At 43.5% G+C, this 24,084-nt stretch overlaps 1 protein-coding gene across 1 annotated transcript in view; it reads right to left on the bottom strand.

Moving 5' to 3' along the window:
• Window positions 1-19,771, bottom strand: part of ptk2bb (protein tyrosine kinase 2 beta, b) — a 54,519-nt gene extending 34,748 nt beyond the window's left edge. Inside the window, exons 1-11 of the mRNA XM_063223581.1 lie at window positions 19,629-19,771; window positions 8,129-8,446; window positions 6,185-6,363; window positions 4,949-5,036; window positions 4,519-4,598; window positions 4,154-4,216; window positions 3,562-3,616; window positions 2,842-2,928; window positions 2,365-2,418; window positions 1,401-1,475; window positions 750-851 (exon numbers count right to left, since the gene is read on the bottom strand). Of these exons, the coding sequence (XP_063079651.1) occupies window positions 750-851; window positions 1,401-1,475; window positions 2,365-2,418; window positions 2,842-2,928; window positions 3,562-3,616; window positions 4,154-4,216; window positions 4,519-4,598; window positions 4,949-5,036; window positions 6,185-6,363; window positions 8,129-8,320 (975 nt within the window). The 5' untranslated portion in view covers window positions 8,321-8,446; window positions 19,629-19,771. The remainder of the gene's footprint in view (window positions 1-749; window positions 852-1,400; window positions 1,476-2,364; window positions 2,419-2,841; window positions 2,929-3,561; window positions 3,617-4,153; window positions 4,217-4,518; window positions 4,599-4,948; window positions 5,037-6,184; window positions 6,364-8,128; window positions 8,447-19,628) is intronic.
• Window positions 19,772-24,084: the final 4,313 nt, after the last annotated feature.

The following is a 24,084-nucleotide window of genomic DNA, read 5'->3' as shown; positions in this document are numbered from 1 at the left end:
CCCTTTGCATCTTTAATTCTGAGTGACTCAGCCTCTCTGTGATGATCTTATACCTGGACACCTATATTGTCCGTCAGTACAATTCATTTTGAAATGTTCTTCTTTGTTGTTTGATCTTATTTGGATGTTTACTAAATTTCACTGATCCCCGTCCCAACTTATTTGAGACGTGTTGGATTTATCAAACTAGAAATGAGTACATATGTCCCCCAAAACAATATTTTTTCTCGGTTTTAACACTTAATATGTTGTCTTTTCATTATTCTCCATCTAATGAATAGATTGAATGTTTTGAAAATGATAGCATTTTGATTTGATTCACTGTTTACCAAACGTCCCAACTTCATCGGAGTTGGGGTTTGTATTTACAGACTTATACCTTTTATCCACTTTGTTTGATTTAGGTGGGCACAGCTTAGTGCTGCTACAAATATCAGTTCTTTTGGGAAACAGTTGATGTGGGAACTCTGTCTGTACTGTACATTCGTATAATTGTGGTGAAGCTAGTTATCGTCATTGTAATGGTGACCTGTTGTGCCAGTCGTTTTGGATACAAAAAATGCAATGTAATATATTTAGGGCGGTGGTAGCTCAGGTGGTAGAGGAGCCGTTCGGCAACCCAAAGGTTGCAGGTTCAAGCTCCGCTCTGCCTGACTCCATCGGTGTGTCCTTGAGCAAGATACTTAACCAATATAATACTATACACACACAGTAACAAAAATGTCGTTTTAGCAGCCGATGCATCTCACCTGCCTGGCTCCCTCTATGTCCACAGTCAGCAACGCCTTGCCATCGCTGTGCATGGCGCACTTGAGACTCCTTATTTGCTGAAACTCTGCAAGGCATATAGGCTGAGGAAGGGAGAGGAGGGAGGGGGAGACACATTAATATCGTTTAATGGATTAAGCCGATGATTCAGTGTGAACTGAGACAAATGTTTCCTGAAAATTGCAAGACAAGCTGGATTTCTTTTTTTTCCTCTAAAAAAGATGTGAAATATTTCAAGCAGTTTCTGAGCATCTATGCAAGAATGTGTCAATGAGGCTGAAGGAAAGAATGTGTGTGTGCGTGTGTGTGTGCTTGAGTGTGTGTACACACTGCGCAGGGCGTGCAGCATGTGTGTGTGTGTGTGTGTGTGTGTGTGTGTGTGTGTGTGTGTGTGTGTGTGTGTGTGTGTGTGTGTGTGTGTGTGTGTGTGTGTGTGTGTGTGTGTGTGTGTGTGTGTGTGTGTATGTGTGTGTGTGTATGTGTGTGTGTGTGTGAGAGAGAGAGAGAGAGAGAGAGAGAGAGAGAGAGAGAGAGAGAGAGACAGACAGACAAAGAGACAGAGAGACAGACAGGCAGATAGACAGAGAGAAAGAGAGAGACTAATCCTGCATTTGTATGTGCAATCTCCTCACCGCTGCTTCAGCTTGTGAGCGTTGACAGATGCCTTTAGCGCCAATAACCAAGTCAACTGACAAGCTCCAGCCTTGCTGTAAGTTGGGTAGAAGGGTAAACACAATTATTATCCATTAATTACCCATCACCTCTGATTACATAATATACTGTATAATGACATCAGTAATCTGAAATCAGTAGACAGTGTTCTGGTCCCTCTGATAAACCAGCATCTTGTACTGTAGGCCCAGCAGGGCTGGACTGGTAATTTGACATACCGGGCATTTTCCAGGTAGACCAACAGCGGATGCTGTTGTGTATTGTTTGTTTGATAACCAAATCACTAACATAATATTTAGTCATAATTAGAGCTGGGATATTAATGCATTAATTTCGATTAATTAATCACACTAAAATGAACATGATTAAAAAAAAAAAACCTCATTTTAATCGCACTACAAAACATAGCTTAATAGTTCTGGATTAGACCAGTGGAGGGCAGTATTACGCCTGATGGTGAACAGCCTGTTGACATTTAGAAGAATTCTCTCTTCTTTTAAAAAGGAGCAATATCTTTAGATTAAGCTTATTTATCGTCATTAGACAAAATCCATGTGAAAAAAATACTTTTTACTGTTCTCAAGACCGATGTTTAAATGCGATTAAAATGCGATTAATTCGATTAATTAATTTCAAAGCCTATAGATTAATTTGATTACAAATTTTAATCGAGTCCCAGCCCTAGTCATAATATAAGCTGAGAATAATCTTTCCTTACAGCCATACAGTGCCATAAAGTGCTCTGGGCAAGTGCAGGGCCATACAGTGTGGCACAAATGTACTAGCATTCAAACCCGTCAGCGTTCATGATTGCTCAAAAATGCTTCATGAGACAATCAAGGAACCATAGCCAGACACTGTGGGAAATGTAGTGTGATATGAGAGGCTGGGCTTTTCAGCATAAAGGAACTCTGGGACACTCACCACTAGTTCACATGGGTAAACCTCCTCTGTAAAGCTGAAAAAGTCATGGAAGGTCTGGAACACAGACAGACAGGCAGGTAGATGGGCCATTAAACAGACAGGTAAACAGGTAGACAGACAGACATACAGGTAGACAGAGCCACAGACAAACAGGCAGACAGAAATACAGACAGACAGACAGACAGACAGACAGACAGACAGACAGACAGACAGACAGACAGACAGAAATACAGACAGACAGACAGACAGACAGACAGACAGAAATACAGACAGACAGACAGACAGACAGACAGACAGACAGACAGACAGACAGATACAGACGAAAACTAAACTAAATGCCATGATCCTGATTGCTTCTACTGCATTTTGGTTCGGGAGCAGGGTGAATCCGAAGGTCCTCCAGCCCCTTAAGTGAGCTCAAGAATGCTGAGCAGAAATACATGAGAGTCTGGCGAGAGTCAGGCTAATAAAACGTACCTGGAAGAACCTGATCATGCACTCCTCCTCCTTCAGGTTGGCGTACTGCTGAAAGGTTTGCTGGATCAGCTTCCTCAACTGACGAGACTGAGTGGACAGGACGAGACACAAACACACACAGTTAAAATACCAGTGTCCATGTACGTTGCTCTTAAAGACTAGAAATTAAACTCAGTTTTAGATAATATCTGGTCCCATTCTTTTTTACTTCATTTTTTGATCAGTGTAATGTTTCCAGAGATAATTCTGCTAAATATTGTGTATGAGCTGTTGAATTTAAATTACAGTACACTGTTGACTGCACTGTTAGAGAGATTTTATTCTTCACAATGCTGTCTCCACACTGCTTGCCCACATCCACGTCATGATCATGTGCAGTATAAGGCTGTGGGAAGACCTGTCTGTACAGTAACTGTTTTGACTCTTTACCTTTTTGACTATAAGGAAGCTTTCCCTACCAGGCATACAAAAAGCAAATCCATTCCTCCTGGCAATTATCTATATGTCTGTGGGTAGCACTTTAGACATAACCTAATCACATGGCGTCTTGCACAGTATTTATGAGCAATGCATTATAAGAAAAATGTTTCCTCATTATTATGTATTACTAAGACGTAGAAATAAACATCGAATGATGTGTACATAGATCATTATGTTGACTTAATATCCACTTACCAAGGAAAATAACAACAGACAAAACATACAGACATAGAGACATACCTTCATGCCCTCAATAAGCTGTTTGGGGAAGAATAAGTCCAGGCCCACTTCCTTCCTGCGCAAATGAACCATAATCTGAATTATAATTTGATGTGAGAATGCAGAAAACATGTTGGGGTGATGCAACCAAATGCAATCGACTGAGATAATGCAAGTCATAGGAGGAGCTGGGGTATGGGTTGGCATCCATCTGGTGTCAACTGAAGTTTGTGTGTGGGTGCATAAGACTTTGAGCAATATGTTATAACACACACTCACTCTCACCCACCCACACATGAATGCATGGAAACACATCATGGACACATGCACATGCACACGCAAACACACACACACACACACACACACACACACACACACACACACACACACACACACACACACACACACACACACACACACACACACACACACACACACACACACACACACACACACACACACACACACACACACACACACACACACATACACATACACGTGCGTGCGCACACGCACACACACTACACATACATGTACGCACACGCAATCATTTTACATTGCATCACAATATTACATGAAATTACATTATACAGCATATGGGACCCGTACTCACTCTAGCAACTCAAAATTTGACTTTTTCTCAAGACCTTTGGCATTCATGTCTTTGTAAAACCTCCTGGAAAGCAAAAGCAGAAGACCTCTGTTAGTTATGAAATACCGGCGATAGCATATTCTCTGTTCTGCTTACAGATTACCTTCTGCACTAAGAACATAACAACCACAAATGTAACCAAAAACTTTCCAAAATGTCATCATACAAACAAATAAATCACCACGTAACTCTTACAGTACAAGGACTTGCCAACATGTAACCTGTGTGAAATATCCCTGTTAGTTATGACACAACAATGATAGCATTTATTGTTATCAACATCATAATATAATAATAATAATATAATAATGTTTGTCATAGCCTACCTGATCTCCAGGCATCCTAACTGAAGGGCCATGCCCTCACTCACTCTGCTGGCATGGTACTGCATGTAGTCATACCGCACCTGAACAATACATGATACAGTAGGTTAGGATTTTCACTAATGCAAGCCTTTTAAGACTGTATGGAGTTGGGTGCCACTTGATCTTTGCAATTTGATCTTGCAATTTGGTCATGCAATGTGTATAGATTGTGTAACTTGGATTATGTGTAAAATGCAAGCCCCCTTGATTTCCACATTTCTACTTCTTGTTGCTGGAAAACTATTGACGCTGCTTTCACTTTTGTATGAATATTTAATGTGAATTTGAAAAATATTCTGAATTCAAAAATACATTAAAACACACAAGCTTAATCAATAAATTGACATTGACCAAGTGTCGGAGGGGGTTGGGACAAAGACAAGACACTGACCTGGTGATACAGATACAGCAGTGAAGACCTGTCCTCTTTAAACATTACCAAGAAATTAGCTGGGATGTAACGAATCCTCAAGTCGTACCTGAAACGCACACACCAGAGACACACAAACAACACACAAACACATAACACACACACACAAACACAAACAATGGTTAACTGAAACTGGGGTAGCCGTGGCCTAGTGGTTAGAGAGTTAGTCTTTCAATCTAGGGGTTGCAGGTTTGAATCCCCCCTGACCTCTCCCTACATCTCCATCCATGGCTGAAGTGCCCACCTAACCCCACATAGCTCCAGGGACTATAACCAATACCCTGAAAAATAATAACTGTAAGTCGCTAAGTGCAATATAATGTAATGAAACAGTAGAGTGAAACTGAAACTAGAAGAGTGCTGGTGCCCGATCCCACAACTGTTACATTCGTGCTTACTTGCGTACTTACTTGTTGTGTTCTTTACCACTCAGAGTTACCCAGACGGACCACAGTATTGATGTCTACGGTTTTATCACAGTTCACAGAGGGTAGAAGTTAAAAAAAGCTCTGTTTCATGAGCAGTAAAAACGTTCCTTCTTTTTAATGTGGAAAACAGTGTGCTGCTCGGCAACCCTAATCTACAATTCTAATTCTGCTTCATTTAAAAACACAAATAAGACCCCTACACTCTTGTTCTTCATTTTAACAATGCTATACATAATGTAATCCCATTGCCTTTTACCCAGACATTAAACAATCTGTCACTGCATGATGCTTATTCTCCTGAATCTGAATAATTGTAATGCGATAAGACTCGTCTTGTTCTTTCTAGCTCTCACTGTCTCTCTATTTCCATTTCTTCGTTCATCTCTCCCTCTCTTTCTTTCTTCCTCTTCTCTCTCTTTCTCTCTCTCTCTCTCTCTCTCTCTCTCTCGTCCTCTTTCTTTCTCCCTCTCTTTTTCTTTCTCTCTCTCTCTCTCTCTCTCTCTCTCTCTCTGTGTGTGTGTTTAAAATCCACAAGTGTGTGTGTGTGTGTGTGTGTGTGTGTGTGTGTGTGTGTGTGTGTGTGTGTGTGTGTGTGCGTGCGTATGTGTGTGTGTGTGTGTGTGTGTGTGTGTGTGTGTGTGTGTGTGTGTGTGTGTGTGTGTGTGTGCGTGCGTATGTGTGTGTATTTTATATACAGCCGTGTGTGTGTGTGTGTGTGTGTGTGCGTGCGTGCGTGCGTGTGTGTGTGTGTGTTTTGTACAGTCCCCACCTCCACTCGGCCTCGATGTGGTGGCTCTCGTACTTGTGCTCCACCTCTCCTATGGTCAGGTCCGGGTGCAGCCAGTGGAGCTCCTCAGACTTGATGTGTTTGAGACGCAGCCCGTAGCAGCCCACGTTCTGCACGTTAGGGCCCAGACGCCCACTGATGAGGATGGACTTGATGATGGCCTAGAGTGTAGTGAAAAGTGCGCACATCCAGCAAAAAAGCATTAGCAGGTGCCAAATCAAAAAACTGTCACATGTACAGGTAGGAGCGGGAAAGGATCTGCACACTGCTTGCAAAAGACTTAATTTATTAGGAGCAACGTTTCGATCACCATCATCATCATGATCGAAACGTTGCTCTTAATGATGGCCTAGGCAGGACACAGTAAGAAGACGCAGTGTTATTTTAACACTTACAGAGTACTACTGTGGGACCAAATAGGTAGAGTCTAGATCAGGGGTTCATAACTGTAATGGTTTCGGGACCCACAAAGTTGTGACTCAATTTTTTTGTTACGCTGTCGGGAATCAGTCAAATGAGTCTAATTATCAAACACATACCCATGAATTTGATAGCGTACATACAGGGTGTTTTGCATCAGCATTTGCAGTTTATGATGACATACAATATGTCCATCAGATAGTGGAAAGGAGCATTAACAATGACATTACTGCATCTTGTCTCAATTTTGGGACCGGCAATAAAAAGGGGAATTAATGCATTTTTACACCCCCCTCTCTGAGACCCATCCAGGACCCCTCTGAGACCCACTTTTTGGGTCCCGACCCACCAGTTAAGAAACACTGCTCTAGATGATGTTGAATCAGATGTCCACTGATGAGGATGGACTTAATGATGGCCTAGGGAGGAGATAATATGCAGTGCTACAATATGCAGTATTACAGGGGTGATCGTGAAAAAAAATCCTGAGCCTGAACTTTTTTTCCCTGCTCTAACAACAACGACAAGATACTGCATAATGACGTAATATAGGCCTATTTTGACACATTATTCAAACATTTAATAGCCTGTGTATGACCATTATTCAAGCCTGATAGTAGAAGAAAACCCTGAACCTGTAACACTTTCTGAGATAAGAATAGCCTAATGGCTAATTATTATCAATGTTTTTATTTTGCAAACTCTGTCAAGCCTGACATCAGGCATGGAGCCTGAATACTATCACACCTGAGTATTACAGTGTGCAGGGCCTTTAGTATTCTAGTCCTTATAACCACTAGCTATAACAGTGTGGATCTAAGTCTGGTTGGTTGGTGCTATGCGGATTTCCTGAAGGTTCCTCAGAGAACCCAGGAACCCAAAGGTTATATAATATTAGTAGGTTACACTTTATTTGTAATGGTTCACGATTACAGTGGACATATGCCACATTAGGTACAGTGTGATACCCAGGTGGCATTACACTGGTATAACATTATTAAACATTGTTATTAGACTGTACCTTATGTGGTAGATCCACTGTAATAGTGAACCATTAAAATAAAGTGTTACCTATTAGTAAGTAGTATAATTCTCTCTTCAGGCCAGCCGTGCCGGTGCCAATGCCAATGCCCATGGCCGTGCCTGTTCCTGCACCAAATTGCGAACTGGCCAGCGTGGCCAGCGTGCGAACGCCACAGATCTTAGCGTTTGCAAACTGGAAAGTTGGTTCGCAATACGAACCAAAAAATACTTGAACCCCCCCCCCGAACCGTGATGACAACGTAGACGTCAGCAGGTACATCCTGGTAACACAGTCATGTGTGTGTGCCTGCGTGTGTTCAGCACCTGTTATGGCCCGGGTGGTTCACAGGTAAGCACTGAAGTGCCGAACATAACTGGTGTGGGCGCGGACATGGGCACCGTTCTGGTCAGCCGGAAAACAGTATCAGAGTGTTGAGTTAACACTAAGTTTTTTTTTTACTGTATGGACACTTTGATCCTTACCCGTATCTGCCAGGAGCTGTCGCACTTGACGAGCTTGAAGTTGCGTCCAAAGTTGTTGCCACTGGAGAAGCAGACCTTTAGGATCTTCACAGCCCCGCCGTCCCCCGTGAAGTTGAATTCGGGGCTCCGGTCCATGCCATCGTAGCCGGGGCTCGGCAAGCGCCACGACAGCGTGCTGGTGTCACCCGCCATGCCCACTGCGAGAGACAGTGCCTTTCTCCGTCTCCTTTCTTCCTGTCCTCTCTCTCTCTCTCGTTCTGTTTTTTTCTTCTGTCACCCCGCTGAGGTAATGAAGATGGTCCTCACACCCTTCCCATCCTATGAGTTATCAAATTCATGCTTGGTTAATTCAATTCAGTTCATTTCAATAAAGATTTAAATAATTAAGGCAGTCAGTCAGAAATGGACAAAATAAAATGATCAACTCCACCAAGGTGGCAGGGTATTCCAAGAAAATGGCTCAGTGGTAGACAAGGGCAACCTGGTTCTCACACAGATGGTTCATTTTCTGAGTGGTCTGCAATGTTTTAGAGTAGCAATCACCGTTTATTTCATGTTTGCTGCAGTCTCTGTTATTTGGCTGATTTGAATTTGATCTCAACCAGCTTTAGAATGGCCGTCTATGGGCACCTGCAACTCTGTTCTTAAAATCACATTTAACATTTGTTTTCAAGAATATGCAACTCATGCAACATATGTGTTCAGCAGTAATCACTGGTGTTCCTTAACAATTTTTGTAGCGAAATATGGCATCTGTCGTGTTTTATGTGTGTTTTATGTAGCAATTTGTAAACTAAGTTTCACTTTCACTTTCACTTTCTTTCACAAAATGGCAAATAAAAAATGACAGAAGCCATATTTCGCCTTGAAACTTCTTAGGGACTGCTAGTGAACACCCCTAACCACTTTGTGAGCTGTAGACCTTCGAAAACAAATGTTTACGCACGCACACACACACACACACACACACACACACACTCTTCTGGAGAAGCTTTACACCATCTCAATGAGTGTCAGACTATGAAGTCCTTTCCACTGCCAACTAGGGTGCTGGGCCATTTGTGGACACTGTGTGTGTGTGTGTGTGTGTGTGTGTGTGTGTGTGTGTGTGTGTGTGTGTGTGTGTGTGTGTGTGTGTGTGTGTGTGTGTGTGTGTGTATGTGTGTGTGTGTGTGTGTGTGTGTGTGTGTGTGTGTGTGTGTGTGTGTGCGTGCGTGCGTGCGTGCGTGCGATAGTGTGTACTGCACCAATCTACCTTTGTGAGGCCACTGCTATTGGAGCACACCAACAAGGTAGGGCCTCGCTCCATGTGAGGCCCAAATGTGTGTGTGTGTGTGTGTGTGTGTGTGTGTGTGTGTGCGTGTGTGTGTGTGTGTGTGTGTGTGTGTGTGTGTGTGTGTGTGTGTGTGCCTGCGTGCGTGCGTGCGTGCGTGCGTGCATGCGTGCGTGCGTGCGTGCGATAGTGTGTACTGCACCAATCTACCTTTGTGAGGCCACTGCTATTGGAGCACACCAACAAGGTAGGGCCTCGCTCCATGTGAGGCCCAAATGTGTGTGTGTGTGTGTGTGTGTGTGTGTGTGTGTGTGTGTGTGTGTGTGTGTGTGTGTGTGTGTGTGTGTGTGTGTGTGCGTGCGTGCGTGCGTGCGTGCGTGCGTGCGTGCGTGCGTGTGTGTGTGTGTGCGTGCGTGTGTCTGTGTGTGTGTGTGCGTGCGTGTGTGTGCGTGTGTCTGTCTGGCCATCAGGCAGTGACATAATCTCGTGAGGAAGACTCAACACCAGTCCCCCTAACTATCTTGTTTATTGACCGTCTCCTCACTCTCGCCAATCAATGACACATTCTGCAATGTCATTAGATTTTCGCTGGGACAGGAATTATATCCTGAGGCAGACCGATAGCAATTAACTAAATATGGCCGCCCCGTCTCGGTCTCGACTCTCGAGCGAATTCAATCAACCACAGATGACTAAAATCATTATTTGGCTACGGATTTGCACACTTCACCATTAAGCGTCTGCCGTCTGCACTTCTCGCTGCAACAATCTGCAATTTTCAGGGGTGGCCACATAATGGAGGGCCATGGGAGAGAGCAGTATATTCAGTTAAATGTGGGCTTCAGAGGACTCAGCAGATATGCTAAAGTCGGTTATGTGCAACTATGGAGAAAACCACCTGCCAAATACAAAGTAACTGTGAATGCAAACTTGGCACACACACACACACAACTGACTTGGTGCCATACTACAACCTGACAATGATAATAAGAAAGCAGGTTTGCAGGTTTAAGCAAAGGTTTTGGTGTGCTGATGTCCATGAAAGTATGGATTCACTGCACAATTGTTTTGGGGAATCCTCTTTTTACAATAGTCTAGGAGTTAAACTACTGTACAATTCACATGGACCCTTCAGCATAAAATTCACAATACAATTAAAAAGTATTTAATGTTCATTAATACTGGAGAAAACCTCACATATCCACCCTTGCTCTATTCAGCTCGTGCACCTCCTTATCGACAAAGTGGGAGGAGTTCCCGTATTTGCGGAAACTCAGAAAGTACTTGCATTGCTCTTGACCTGACTAGTTGCAAACCTGAAAGTGTTGCGTCACTAGGAGGGCACAGCCTGGCTAGTTTTATCCGGCCCCCGACATAATTTCAATGTTATGCAGCTTCACATGAAATATAACATATTTTGAAAAGGAATCTTAGAAATTATAGTTATATTCAGGGGACCAAGAGAAGGTGGGGTCTGTTTTAAAGCTTGACTGCCTTCAATATAGGCCTTAAGTGCAGGGGGAAAACCTGATTTGTGTTCATAGCGCGGCCCTCAGAGGACTTTTACAGCCCTTGGAGGAATATGACGTGGCCCCTCAAATGACAAAGGTTCCCCACCCCTGAGTTAGGGGATACTCATGGCGTAAGCTTAGGGCAGTGTTTCTCAAACTTTTTCAGACCGAGGACCACTTTGTCCCCCCAAAAAATTATCGGGGACCACCTGTCAACTAAATTGGCATTTGATGGATGTTAATTTGAAACTGCTAATTTTTATGCAGATCACTTACTTTTTATTCACATTATAAGCCTGTCTTATTGTGTTGAAAACATGAAAATGTTACAACTATAGCCTACTGCTACCTCATCTTGGAAAAATATGTAGAAATCCCTTCATGGACCACCTGAGCTCTGTAACGGACCACCAGTGGTCCTCGGACCACACTTTGAGAATCACTGGCTTAGGGGGTACGACAGACAGTAAAGATCGGGAAACATTGGCCTAACACATGCATGCATCATGTATCCCTCAGCAGACCCCAAGGGTATATCAGGGGTGATAGTGAAAAAAAATCCTGAGCCTGAACTTTTTTCCCTGCTCTAACGACGACGACAAGATCACATAGTGATGCAACGTAGGCCTATTTTGACACATTATTCAAACATTTAATAGCCTGTGTATGACCATTATTCAAGCCTGATAGTAGAAGAAAACCCTGAACCTGTAACACTTTTTGAGATAAGAATAGCCTAATGGCTAATTATTATCAATGTTTTTATTTTTGCAAACTCTGTCAAGCCTGAAATCAGGCATGTAGCCTGAATACTATCAGCCCTGGTATATCCATGGGGAGGCGGCGCAGGGTATGAGGTGCAAAAGCTGATTGTTTCCAGTCCCTCCCCCTGGGCACCACACCTCTGTGACCCTTCAGGTCATTCTCACCAGCTCCGACCGGTTGTAGCCGCAATAGGGTTGCCACCACAATAGCGTTGCCACCTCTGACTGCCAAAAAAACCTGGACATGTAGCCCCTTGATGCACGCCGTACCTCCAGTGGCGTTGTAATAGTCATTGAAAGTTAACTTCCATAGTAATACAATACTATGACATGACACAGGGCCTTTAGTAATGCACTATGAGTTGGTCATTGCCATTCTAGTAACAGCAAATTTATAACGCTGTGTCTTAACGGGTTAAAACTCAATCGACCTTTTTACTTGTATCCAATGGCTTCCTTCATTTATTGTCCACTGTCCAGGAAAGTTTTTTTTTCCGAAACAGACCGGGAACAGGGACAATCACGGAAAAACCAAGACAGGTGGCAACACTGAGCCAATTTGGGCTACTTAGGATGGCCGTAAGTGGGTAAAAATGGCATTTATCAGAAAAACCCGCCCAATTTTTGCCATAGAAATCAATACAATTGGGCGGGATTTTGTGCTTCTAGGCGGGTTTTGAGCATTATTTGGGCTGGAAATCATCAGCCTCATCTGGCAACCCTGCACTGAGCCACAACACAATGAGTGTGGAAATGGTCACAGGCACACCCTGGCTGAGTGGAATGCTAACGGATCAATAGATCACTAGTGAGGTAGCTTTAGCTAACACTGTATTGGAAAGGGCCACCAGAGACTGGGGGGCTGACAGAGTCAGAGTGTGTTTCTGTAGCCAGTCGCTAGCCAGTGACTTTCATTCCAGCTGTTTTGTTTTTTCATACAAAGGTACAGAAATACACACAAATCCGTGTGATATATATATACGTATACGTATACATATCATAGCCTATCTATAATACATCATCATATTGCCCTAGTGTGGTAGTACTGTAGCATGCATGATACTAATAGAACCTGTGCGTGCGCACGTGTGTGTGTGTGTGTGTGTGCAGAGAGAGAGAGAGAGAGAGAGAGAGAGAGAGAGAGAGAGAGAGAGAGTGAGTGAGTGAGATGTTTTCTTAGCCTGAGGCAGTGAATTCCTAAACACAAGAGAGAGACCACATGCCTTAGATAGCTCAAAGCATCGGCCAATCACAACAACAAAAAACTAGAAGTCCACAAGCACGGACGAATAACGACCACAGATCATGCTAATGAAATGACAAGACACAATGAGTCACCGTCATCCTCAAGCAAAACAATAAAAAATTAAATACATTTTCTAACAGGTTTTTTTTTCTACATGCTAATTTGCACTTTGATGTTTCACTGTGTCGTTCTAATTTATTATCATCTCAACTGGCTCTGCAGGCAGAACAGACATTTACAGTCACATTCACTTCAGACAAAACAAAATCAGAAAATGAATAACTTGACAAAGCTTTATAATGCTTTTCTATTGCTGTGGAAGACTTTCTGCCCCTTGGCGGCGTGCGCAGACGCATTGTTAGTATACATGAAATGTATACCATTCAACTGTCATTCTACCATTCCACTGTCATTCTGCGTGGCTTATATTTTGACTTTGTCAAGCGTGAACATGAATAACCCTGAGGAGAGTAGCTGCTGCCGCTTTGCAAAAGCTAATAGGGATCACATAAAAACAAACAAACAAGCAAACAAAACTATACCAACCATCTGATATGACCAGGCAACAACATCACAGTGATGGGTCCTGCATTGCTTTCTCCCTGAGGATCCAACAACAGAAGCCACAGGCAGTAGGGCTGTAATGATATTGGATCGAACCGAGAAATTGCGATACTCAGAGTCACGATACTGTATCGTGATGTAAGGAGGCAGTATCGTGATATGTCCTTTCAAAGTTTTGTTATCCTTCAGTCCAAAAAAACAGCCATACGATTCGATGTGATAGTGCTTCCAAGCTTCAAATGAGATACATTTCAGAAATCGTGGGGTGTATCGCATCGTAGGTCAAAAATCGTGATACGAACCGAATCGTGAGTTGAGTCGCTACAGCCCTAACAGGCAGGCTAAAAAATACTGTTAATTCACCCCCAGAAAGCAGGGTTGCCAGATTTAGGGCGTTTTTTCATCCAACTGGCTTGTTTAGGGTGAAAAAATGTGACACTGGACAAGTTTTGTTTGTATAGAATTGCCACATTTTAAAAATCAGTTTAAATTAATATTCGCTTCATACATTTATTGGACGTGTTTATTGAGCATTTATTGGACTTTATTAGAAAATGTCACATCTGGCAACCTTGCCAGAGAGTACTCTGAGACCAAATACACTCTAAAATAGGGGTGGGCGGTATGGACGGTATACTATCGTAAAAGGTATTTTTTCCATCAAGGTATGGATTTTGGCCATACCGTTCTACCGTGATATAGCGCATTGCATCCTGCAGATGGCAGTATAGACAGCGTTTTGAACATCCACCCGACTGACTGCTCAACTCAAGTTGTAGCAATGTTGTTGTAGAGAAACAGCACAATCATTTCCTTTGAATAAGCTTCAAGTGTAAAATGTATGGTTAGTGTAGTGAACTATTGTTTGAAATGGTATGTGACGGCAACACATTTCGATTCTGGACTCCACAATTTAACGAAATGCAAGCTAACTCGCTAACAGCCCAAGTCATTACTGTAATGTCTATGCTGGTGTCTGACAAAATGTGCTTATTTGTGCTAACATTGGTTGCCTTACATTTAACACATTGCGCCAGCCGTAACAGCTGTATGTTACTGTTTCCAGTTGAGATAATACCATTCATGATATCTGACTGGGTGTTAGTAACTAAAATGACTGTTCACTGTTTAAAATGTGGCATTAGCGATTTCGCTAACGTTAGCACGCTAACCGCTGGTGCAGTGAAAGCTGCCATTGCCATTCAAATGCATTAGTTCTGCTATGCATTGCTAACTGCCTCATGTGAAAGTTCGTTTTTCTAAACTTTAACAATGACAGCTTCAACCATTGTGCTTGGCATAATCACAGATGCAAGCACACATTTCAAAATTACCATAAACAACTCCATAAATAGAAAAAAGGTGCAATGAAAGATGTAGTTGATACAATCCACGTTCAGTTCTATTTACTCTCAATGTGTTCAGTTTGACACCCCTCCCTTTCCCCCTTCTCTACCGTAGTTTAACCCCTTCGACACTTGGTGAAATTGACAGTGTTCTATTGGGTAGCATTGCATTGCATTGCAAAATGCATTTTACATAGGCTAGTTTTTGCTTGTTTTTAAAAAATGTAATGGCAAGAATTCACACATATATGAAAGGACATTGTGTCATTTCCAAAAATCAAATGCAAAGGTTAAAAAAAAATGTGTGTTTTTTTGGTCATTTTGCAACGCTTCAATTTTAAACAAATGTACAATACCGTGATATATACCGTGATATATACCGTGACTAAAATTATACCGAGGTATACATTTTTGGCCATATCGCCCACCCCTACTCTAAAACATGTTAAACCGACTCTCCAAGTGTTGAGTTCACACCTTCGTTTTTACATTGCACAACAGCAGTTGAGAAGCGCTCGCTAGCACATCTATGAGACGTGACCTGCCAGGGTCTTTACATTTAGCGGGTAAACACTAACACAATGGTATGAGGCACAGCCTCAGAGCAGTAGGAAAGCTATACCAGAGATTCTAGGAGTTAATATCCAGTCTCTCTGGATACACTATACTATACTGCCCTACAAAACAAGAACGCAGTAATTCAGATTTTGGCAAACTGAGAAAAAAGGCTTCAAAGTTTCCTATAAGGGCTGACAACTGTGTTGTTGGTATAGTGGTGGTGACACTTCCTTGTAATACTTTTTTAGGATAGAATTTAAATGCCACAAAAAACTTTTTACTGCGTTCTTGGCTGGTATTACTGCCACAAAATGGAGTTACTGCAGGAGTTACTGCGTTCTTGGCTAGTATTACTGTCTACTTCCCATTGGATACAGCAAGTAGTAGTATACTGTAAGCAGCGGGAAGCCCTGGGAGAATCACAGACTGCAGGCAAATTGTAATGGAGTACTGGCCTGAACTAAGAAACTAGAGTAGTGTTTCTCACCAGGGGCACTATAGCCTCCCAGGGGGCGTTGGGGAGCCTATGGGGGGCTTAGTTCCCATTAGGGGGCATTAGTGTACTTTATTGTTCAATACATGGGTTTTCTTTTTTGGCTTTTCCCTGGCTGCGCACAACTAAATGTCTGATTGTCGTTCAAAGAATCAGCTCACATGGTTGGCTGCCAGTATCTTGCCCCTCCTCACAACACCATGTTTATAAACAACAACAAAAAAGGGGGCATTGGCAGACGTGTGATAAGGTCAAGGGGGTGTTGGGAGGCTTATGATGGGGGGGGCGTTTCTTCCAAAAAAGGTTGAGAAGCACTGAACTAGAAAAGAGAGAAAAGCAGGAGAAGAGAAGAGAAGAGAAGAGAAGAGAAGAGAAGAGAAGAGAAGAGAAGAGAAGAGAAGAGAAGAGAAGAGAAGAGAAGAGAAGAGAAGAGAAGAGAAGAGAAGAGAAGAGAGGACACGAATGCCTGGGACAAAAATATAGGCCTATTATGGCATATTTTCTCATATTGTCCAATATAAATTTGTATCACAAATTTCCCTCTGATACTGCCAGTAGAAGAGTATGCATACTATGAGTCAGAAGTGGCAAAAGTCTGGGCAGCCGTGGCCTAGTGGTTAGAGAGTTGGTCTTTCAATCTAGGAGTTGCAGGTTCAAATCCCCCCTAACCTCTCCCTACATCTCCATCCATGCTGAAGTGCCCTTGAGCAAGGCACCTAACCTGACATTGCTCCAGGGACTGTAACCAATACCCTGCAAAATAATAACTGTAAGTCGCTTTGAATAAATGAAAGCGTCAGCTAAGTAAATGTATGGTGTACTGTAGCATGATAGATATTACATAGTGGTTACGCCAGTTATTCCATTGTACCTTATGAGGTGGCAAGACATTGTTACTGAAAACAAAACTAAAAATCTAAAAAGAAAACCCCAAATTTGTTCCAATCAGCAGCACAGAATCAGGTAAATCGCTCTGTACTATAGAGCAGGGGTGCTCAACTAGAAACTGAAAAGGTCCACTCGCCAAATTTCGTATGTTTCCAGGGTCCAAAAAAGTCGCTACGGACCGATGCAGAAAATAGCCTCACTCGCTGGCCGCACTGGCCTCTTGCTCACTCACTGAGTTGTCATAGTGATGATACTTTTATTTGTCATAAGACTGGCTTCGCAGAAATACACCTATAAATCGCATGGCAGCGAAATCTCATGTATAATTTATACATATTAAATACAGATGGATTTTGTCTTGGTCCGGATGACATTGCGTTTGGGTCCGCCAGTTGAGCACCCCTGCTATAGAGTCTATAGTAACTTAACTGCAGACCAGTTACTTTGTGAAGTTACTTGTGTTGGTAGGAAACTATTAGCCAGGCCGTGCCCTCCTAGTGACGCAACAGCTTCAGCGTTGCTACCAGTCAGGTCAGGAGTCAATGCAAGTACTTTCTGGGTTCTCGCAAATACAGGAACTCCTCCCACTTTGTTGGGCAGCAAACAATCATTAGCAAACCAAGGGAGACCATTTGGGAAATGCTGTTTGGGAAATGTTAATTGTTATGCTCTTGGTCAGACCAAGTCTCGAAGAGATTTGAAAGTCCATGATAATCAGGCTAGGAAACTATGGCAAGCTTTGTTTTTGACTTCTCCTTTTTATCTTTTCCTTTAGCCACCTCTGCTATAAGTTGCTTGCCAGCAGGAGGCAACAGGAGGGTCACTTTTTAAGAAGCAGATACCGCACACTCTTGTCCATCGCTTCTAAACTTGAGAAAGGCCATACGGGCCGCCCAAAACGTTGTTTTTCTAAATAAATTGCAGCACGGACGATGGACAAGAGTGTGCGGTATCTTCTTCTCAAAAACTGATCTTGCACACGCTACCTGCACCTCGAAAACCTCTGATGTGCGTTGGTCTCCTCCTTCAAAAGATAAACAGGAGGGTCACTCACTACCTGGAGGCATGCTGTAATGTAGCACTGGCCTGAACTAAAGACCGTGGGGAGATGCAGGAAATGAGAAGAGAAGAGAAGAGAAGAGAAGAGAAGAGAAGAGAAGAGAAGAGAAGAGAAGAGAAGAGAAGAGAAGAGAAGAGAAGAGAAGAGAAGAGAAGAGAAGAGAAGAGAAGAGAAGAGAAGAGAAGAGAAGATGAGAATCCCCATTGTTTGTGAATAATCACATAACCATACATCAACTAATTGTCATTGTAAAGGTTCAAGGTCATGTTTGATTAAAAATGGCCAAACTCAACATGTAATCAAAATCATTGCATAGTTATTTTGTAATACAAAATATATTTAGATACAAATATTTTGTAATTGGTCCTCGTGAGCAAGTGTCATCCTCTATGACTCAAGGTGAAGGTATTCATTTTTAATCGCCATACTGCTTGTCACTAATACAAAACACCCAAAGTTAAAAGATTTCATAATACTGTTGAGGTGAGTTTAAACTGAAGGCCTACAGGCCCTAATGCGGAGGTGTCAACAGACATGTTATTAACATGTGACGATACACACAAAACTCATCACACGTTATAAGCACTATAACCTATGTGTGGATGTGGATGTTTCAGGCACACTATTTCTTGTGTAAACACAAAATATCCAAAGATGTCATGGATATGTGCAACACAGACCAACTGCTTCCTCCCTTCCTCCTCCCAAACCTAAAAAAAGGGTTTTTCAGTTAAATTAGGCTACTATTTTTGAAATAACTTTTTCTTTCACTTTAACCCCTTAAGACACGGCTTTATACATTTGTTGTTAGCAGTATTGACCAAGTCGTGGTGCATTACTAAAGGACCTGTGTTGTGTCATAGTATTGTAGTGCTATGGTAGTTACATTTCAATGACTATTACATCGTACCACTGGAGGTTCGGCGCGCATTAAGGGGTTAAGAAATAGAGGTGTGTCGCCAGACCCACTTCCAAGCTGGCAGATTTGTTGTTATGGAAAACACAAAACTCAGTGGTAGATCTTATCTGGCCACTGCACCAGAAGGTGAGGCAGGTAGGACTTTTCTCTTGAAGTGATGACAACAATATAAACAACGGCCAATGTCCTTACACAACACTCTCTTGTTAAAGCTTTTAGGACTCTTTAGCCTGTTTGCCAATTGTGTTTTGTTAGTACACTGTGTAAATACCATTAGCCACACAACAGTAAAATGGCTAAAACTACAGGGTCATTGAGGAAACCAAATGTCAAGTTCAACCACAGCCTTTTCTTTCTAGAAAAAAATCTGTGGTTCAACAGGTCAGCAGGCCTACTTCTCCGAGAACTGAAACAGCCATTATAATACCTTGTATATGGAGAGACTATTTTATCCTCTAGCAGTGCAAGTTTTACGTCTTAACCAGTTTTTCCCCTGAAATAGGCCTATACATAGAGCTGAGGAGCAGGAAGAGGTAGCATAGGCATAATGCAATATGCGCCTATATCTCCAGGCGCTGGAATGCACAGGCTAACAATTTCACCTGCTTGGACTTGCCCCTCACGGCCTTGTAGACTGCAAGCTGTCGAGGTAAATTCACAGGAACGGGTGTATTAACAGAGACACTGACCATTTTCTGAAATATTAAGATGCTTAAGCGAAGACATTTAATGTCCAACTTTAAGATCCCAGGTATACGCACAGAAACGACAAATGAATCTGTCAAACTATTTGCGTTTGTAATAAAAGTAAAGAGGGCTTGCGCTCACTGCTGCGCACAACTGTCTTGACAGCGTAAACATTGCAACAGGTAACTCACCCGCCCGCTGGTAATCTCTGCCCACTTCAGAAGTTCCAATACTTGCGATGGAGCATGCGTCAGTTTATTAGATTCTGTCCGATTTCAAACTAAATGCAAAACGATACTCCCGATCACAAAGTTCCCGAATCCCAGCGGAGAGAACGCAAGACTCAGGAGCTGGAGACGTCCAAAGGTGGGGAAAGGTAAGCCACTCCCTTGCCTCCGTCGACCACTCTAGTACTTCCTCATGTTGCACACTTGCGGTCATAAACTTATCCATAGGCCTACTTCACCCGGACACAGTGCCTTTAGGTGAGTGCTTGACCCAGACATAGGCTAAACGTTAAAATATCACAATTTAATTCTTCTTCTTCTTCTTCTTCTTCTTCTTCTTCTTCTTCTTCTTCTTCTTCTTCTTCTTCCATTTTGTGGCAGGATTGCATTTTCATTTTCAAACTACTGCATTTAGTGTATTTTGCATTTTCCAGTAGCTCTATTCTCGTGTGCATATTACTGTATTCCCAGACTAGTCATACTGCAGGAACACTAACACTAGGCTAGGCCTACATGAGCTCTGAAAAAATAAGCAACACTCCAGAGATCTTTCTGCTGCACATATAAATAATGCTGAACTATTGTTTATTACTGAGTAGGCCTATAGGCAGAGACTGTCTGTCAAAGAAAGACCGCACGCTTGCTGTATAACCGCTAGGGGGCAGCATTCCTTCAGTAATGAAGGGCCTTTACTTCTTACTGCATGCATTGCACTGTACTGTTCATTTACATTAAAGACTACATGTCAAAGTATTTTGTCACGCAGTCTGCTCAGTGCCAGTTCCTTCGCATGTAATTATACTCACAGTTCAATAGAGCCACACGGAACAACATGGTGACCCTTGTCATGCAATCTGCCATATTTCCCACAAAACAACAACCCCCTTCGACACCCATGCCATGATGATGAGGCTTCGGGGACATGGGCATAATCATGGACATGGACTGGCAGGGGGTGGCAAAGGGGTTAGTTGCACCTGGCCAAGGTAGAGGGTGGGTGGTGGGATGGTGTTGGACAGAATTGTGTCCCCATTACATTGTATGTGTTGGGTGGGGTAGGGCCTTTCAGACGGTTTTGTCCCTGCCCGGGCCCAGCCAAAGCTGTCAGCGGCCCTGTGGACGTAGACATGGACATGCTTGTGTCATGTGTAGAGGGATGAGGGGGTGAGGGGGACAACCAGATGGCAGCATGGTAGCTCAGTCAGTAGTTGAGCAAAGTTCGAGCAAAAAGCTCCAGTCGAAATGACAGCTTGGTCGTATGAGCATGACTACACCCATCATGTAGAGAAGTCATTCAGTCAGCCAGTCAGTGTGAGTGAGTGTGTGTGTGAGTGAGTGAGACTCCCTGTAGCTTCAGTGCGAGACGCTGGCCTCAAGGGGATGCAGCGGGACACAGTGGCATTTGGAGAACAGTTATTATTATCTCTGGGATCATGATGAGGAGAGAGGAAGCTTGTTTTGGATGGTCCTGTTCGGGAATGCATTTACTGCTATTTGTGTTGTAATTTGTTAGCCTGATTATCATCGACTTTCAAATCTCTTCGAGACTTGGTCTGACCAAGAGCATAGCAATTAACATTTCCCGAACGGCATTTCCCAAATGGCCTCCCTTGGTTTGCTAATGATTGATTGCTTCCCAACAAAGTGGGGGGAGTTCCAGAAAGTACTTGCATTGACTCTTGACCGGACTGGTAGCAACGCTGAAGCTGTTGTGTCACTAGGAGGGCACGGCCTGGCCAGTAATTTGTAGCAGTATATGTCAGGTCCAGGTTTCCATGTTTCATGTCCGTGCATTTGTATACGTGTGAAAGAGAAGGTATGTCTACCAAGTGTGTGATAGAAGCTTTCGGGGTCAGTTGACCCAGGCCGAGGGAGAGGAGGTGTCAAGAATTCAAGGAAAAAAACTGATAGGGCCCCCCTTATACATGTGTTTTTTGTTTATAGACACAGTGTTGTGAGGAGGGGAAAGACAACCATGTGAGCTATTTTTCCCCAACAATCAGAGGTTGAGTTCTGCGCAGCCAGGATCGCGCAGCCAGGGGAAAAAAAAATGAGAACCCATGTATACAGTATGGCCTGTCAAGTTCAAGATTCTGTCCTGACTGGTGGCGAGGGCTTTAGTTGTAGTTGAAGCTTTAGTTGAAGTTGTAGTTGCTTTCACATTGAACAAGTGTGTGGAAAGCCTCTTCACATTAGAAAAGGCTCTTCAGGGCATTGGATCATAATGAACTACTACGCAGTTTCAATTCAGCATCGACTGTTTCTTTATTACCGCCGCCAAAGAGGTTATGTTTTCAGTCGCATTGGTTTGTCTGTTTTTCTGTCTGTCTGTCTGTCTGTTTGTTTGTTTGTTTGTCTGTCTGTCTGCAGGATAACTCAAAAAGTCAAAAAGATTCTTCACCATTGCGGGATAGGACAAATTTTGACATTCCAGTTTCTAACTCCACAAAAACAAGGCAGAAAGACTTGCAAAAAATTAGGGTGTAACATAGTCAAATGTTCTAGCAAACAGCTTCCTTGGCGGAGGTCTGGGCTCTCTGAGTGCCTTTCTAGTTAAGAACTGTTGCCTATTTATGGTACTGAAAAGACTCATTTGATCACTTCTGAAGCAACTGAAAAGGTTTCTCTTTTTTAAGTATATTTTGCGGCTTTTCTTGACTTTATTGGACAGGACCGTTTGAGAGGATAACAAGAAAGTAATGGAGAAGAGAGACAGGAGAGGACCCTGAAAAACGACATTCGGACCAGAGTCAAACCAGTCAGCGTAGCCGTCAGTTCCCTAGCCATTTGAGCCACAGCCGAGGCCAAAACGGTTCCTTCCTCTGCCATGGTGCCAGTGGGAAGACCCTCTTGATTTGTTGGCAGCTGCTGATTTGGCCGTTGTGTCTGTCTTATCTGTCTGTGTGGCGTGATTTACGTCGTCCTGACGGGTGGCCAGGGCCGATATTAGCGGTGGAGGCGTAATGCACATCTCCGCATCATAATTAAATTAGACGACGAGCTGATGAGGCAACAACACGCCTCCTACTCCTACTCCTACTCCTCCCCTCACTTCTTCTCATCATCCTTCCTTACCCCCTTCATCTATTCTATTCCTCTCCCTGCCTACTCTCCCTCTCTCACTTCCTCCTCCTCTTCTTCCACCACTCCTCCTCCTCTTCCTTCTCCTCCTCTTCCTCTTCTCTTCCTCCACTACTTCTCCCCCTCCTCCCTTCACTTCCTTCTTCCCCCTCCCTTCCTTTCTCATTCTTTTCCTCCTCCTCCTCCTCCTCCTTCTCTCCTCCCACTCCTTCCCTTCCTCCTCCTTCTCCCCTCACTTCTTCTCATCCTCCTTTTTTACCCCCTTCATCTATTCCTCTCCCTGCCTACTCGCCCTCTCTCACTTCCTCCTCCTCTTCTTCTCTTCCCCCTCCTCTTCTTTCACCTCACCTCCCCCTCCACCTCTCCTCCTCCTCGTCCTCCCCTCCCTTCTCATCCTTTTCCTCCTCCTCCTCCTTCTCTCCTCCCACTCCTTCCCCTCCTCCTCCCTCTCCCCTCACTTCTTCTCATCCTCCTTTTTTACCCCCTTCTCCTCCTCCTCTCCCTGCCTACACTCCTTCTTTTCCTTCTCCTCCTCTTCATCCACCTCGCCTCCTCCTCCACCTCCTCCTCCTATTCCTCCTCCTCTCCCTCCACCTCACCTCCTCTTCCTTATCCTTCTTCATCCACATCTACCCCCCACTCTTTCCTCTCTTCCTCCTCCTCCCCTCCCTCCTTCTTCTCCTCCTTCTCCTTTCTCCTCCTCCGGCCCCTCTTGCTCTCCTCCTCTTCCTCATCTTCCTCCTCTTCCTTCACCTCTCCTCTTCCTCTCTTCTTCCCTCCCACTCTTTCCCCCTTTATCTCCTATTCCCCTCCCTGCCAACTCTGCCCTCCGCCTTCTACTCCCCTCCCATCTTCTCATCCTTCTCTCCCATCTTCTCATCCTTCTACTCCCCTCTTCTCGTCGTCATCTTCCTCCCTACCTACTCTCATCCTCCTCTGCCTCCTACTCCTCCCCCTCTCTGCTAGATTGCGTGAAAAGGCATCTGTGATGAGTAGAGGGTATTACATGTAAGACACAGGAAAGGATTTGTGTATACACACATGTTGTTCATTGTATGCAGAACCAAACCAAACATGCATGCACGGACACACACACACACACACACACACACACACACACACACACACACACACACACACACACACACACACACACACACACACACACACACACACACACACACACACACACACACACACACACACACAGGTGGCAGTTGTGTTATGTTCATGGTACCAAATTGCTTGCTGACCAATCTCTCACCACAAATGTTTATAACATCTTGACTTGCTGAATTAACTTTGTCTTTAACGAAGACGAGGGACTGTGTGTGTGATA

This window comes from Engraulis encrasicolus, chromosome 18 (assembly GCF_034702125.1).
Source record: "Engraulis encrasicolus isolate BLACKSEA-1 chromosome 18, IST_EnEncr_1.0, whole genome shotgun sequence".
Classification (NCBI taxonomy): Eukaryota; Metazoa; Chordata; class Actinopteri; order Clupeiformes; family Engraulidae; genus Engraulis; species Engraulis encrasicolus.
This window is presented reverse-complemented; position numbering and strand designations above follow the sequence as displayed.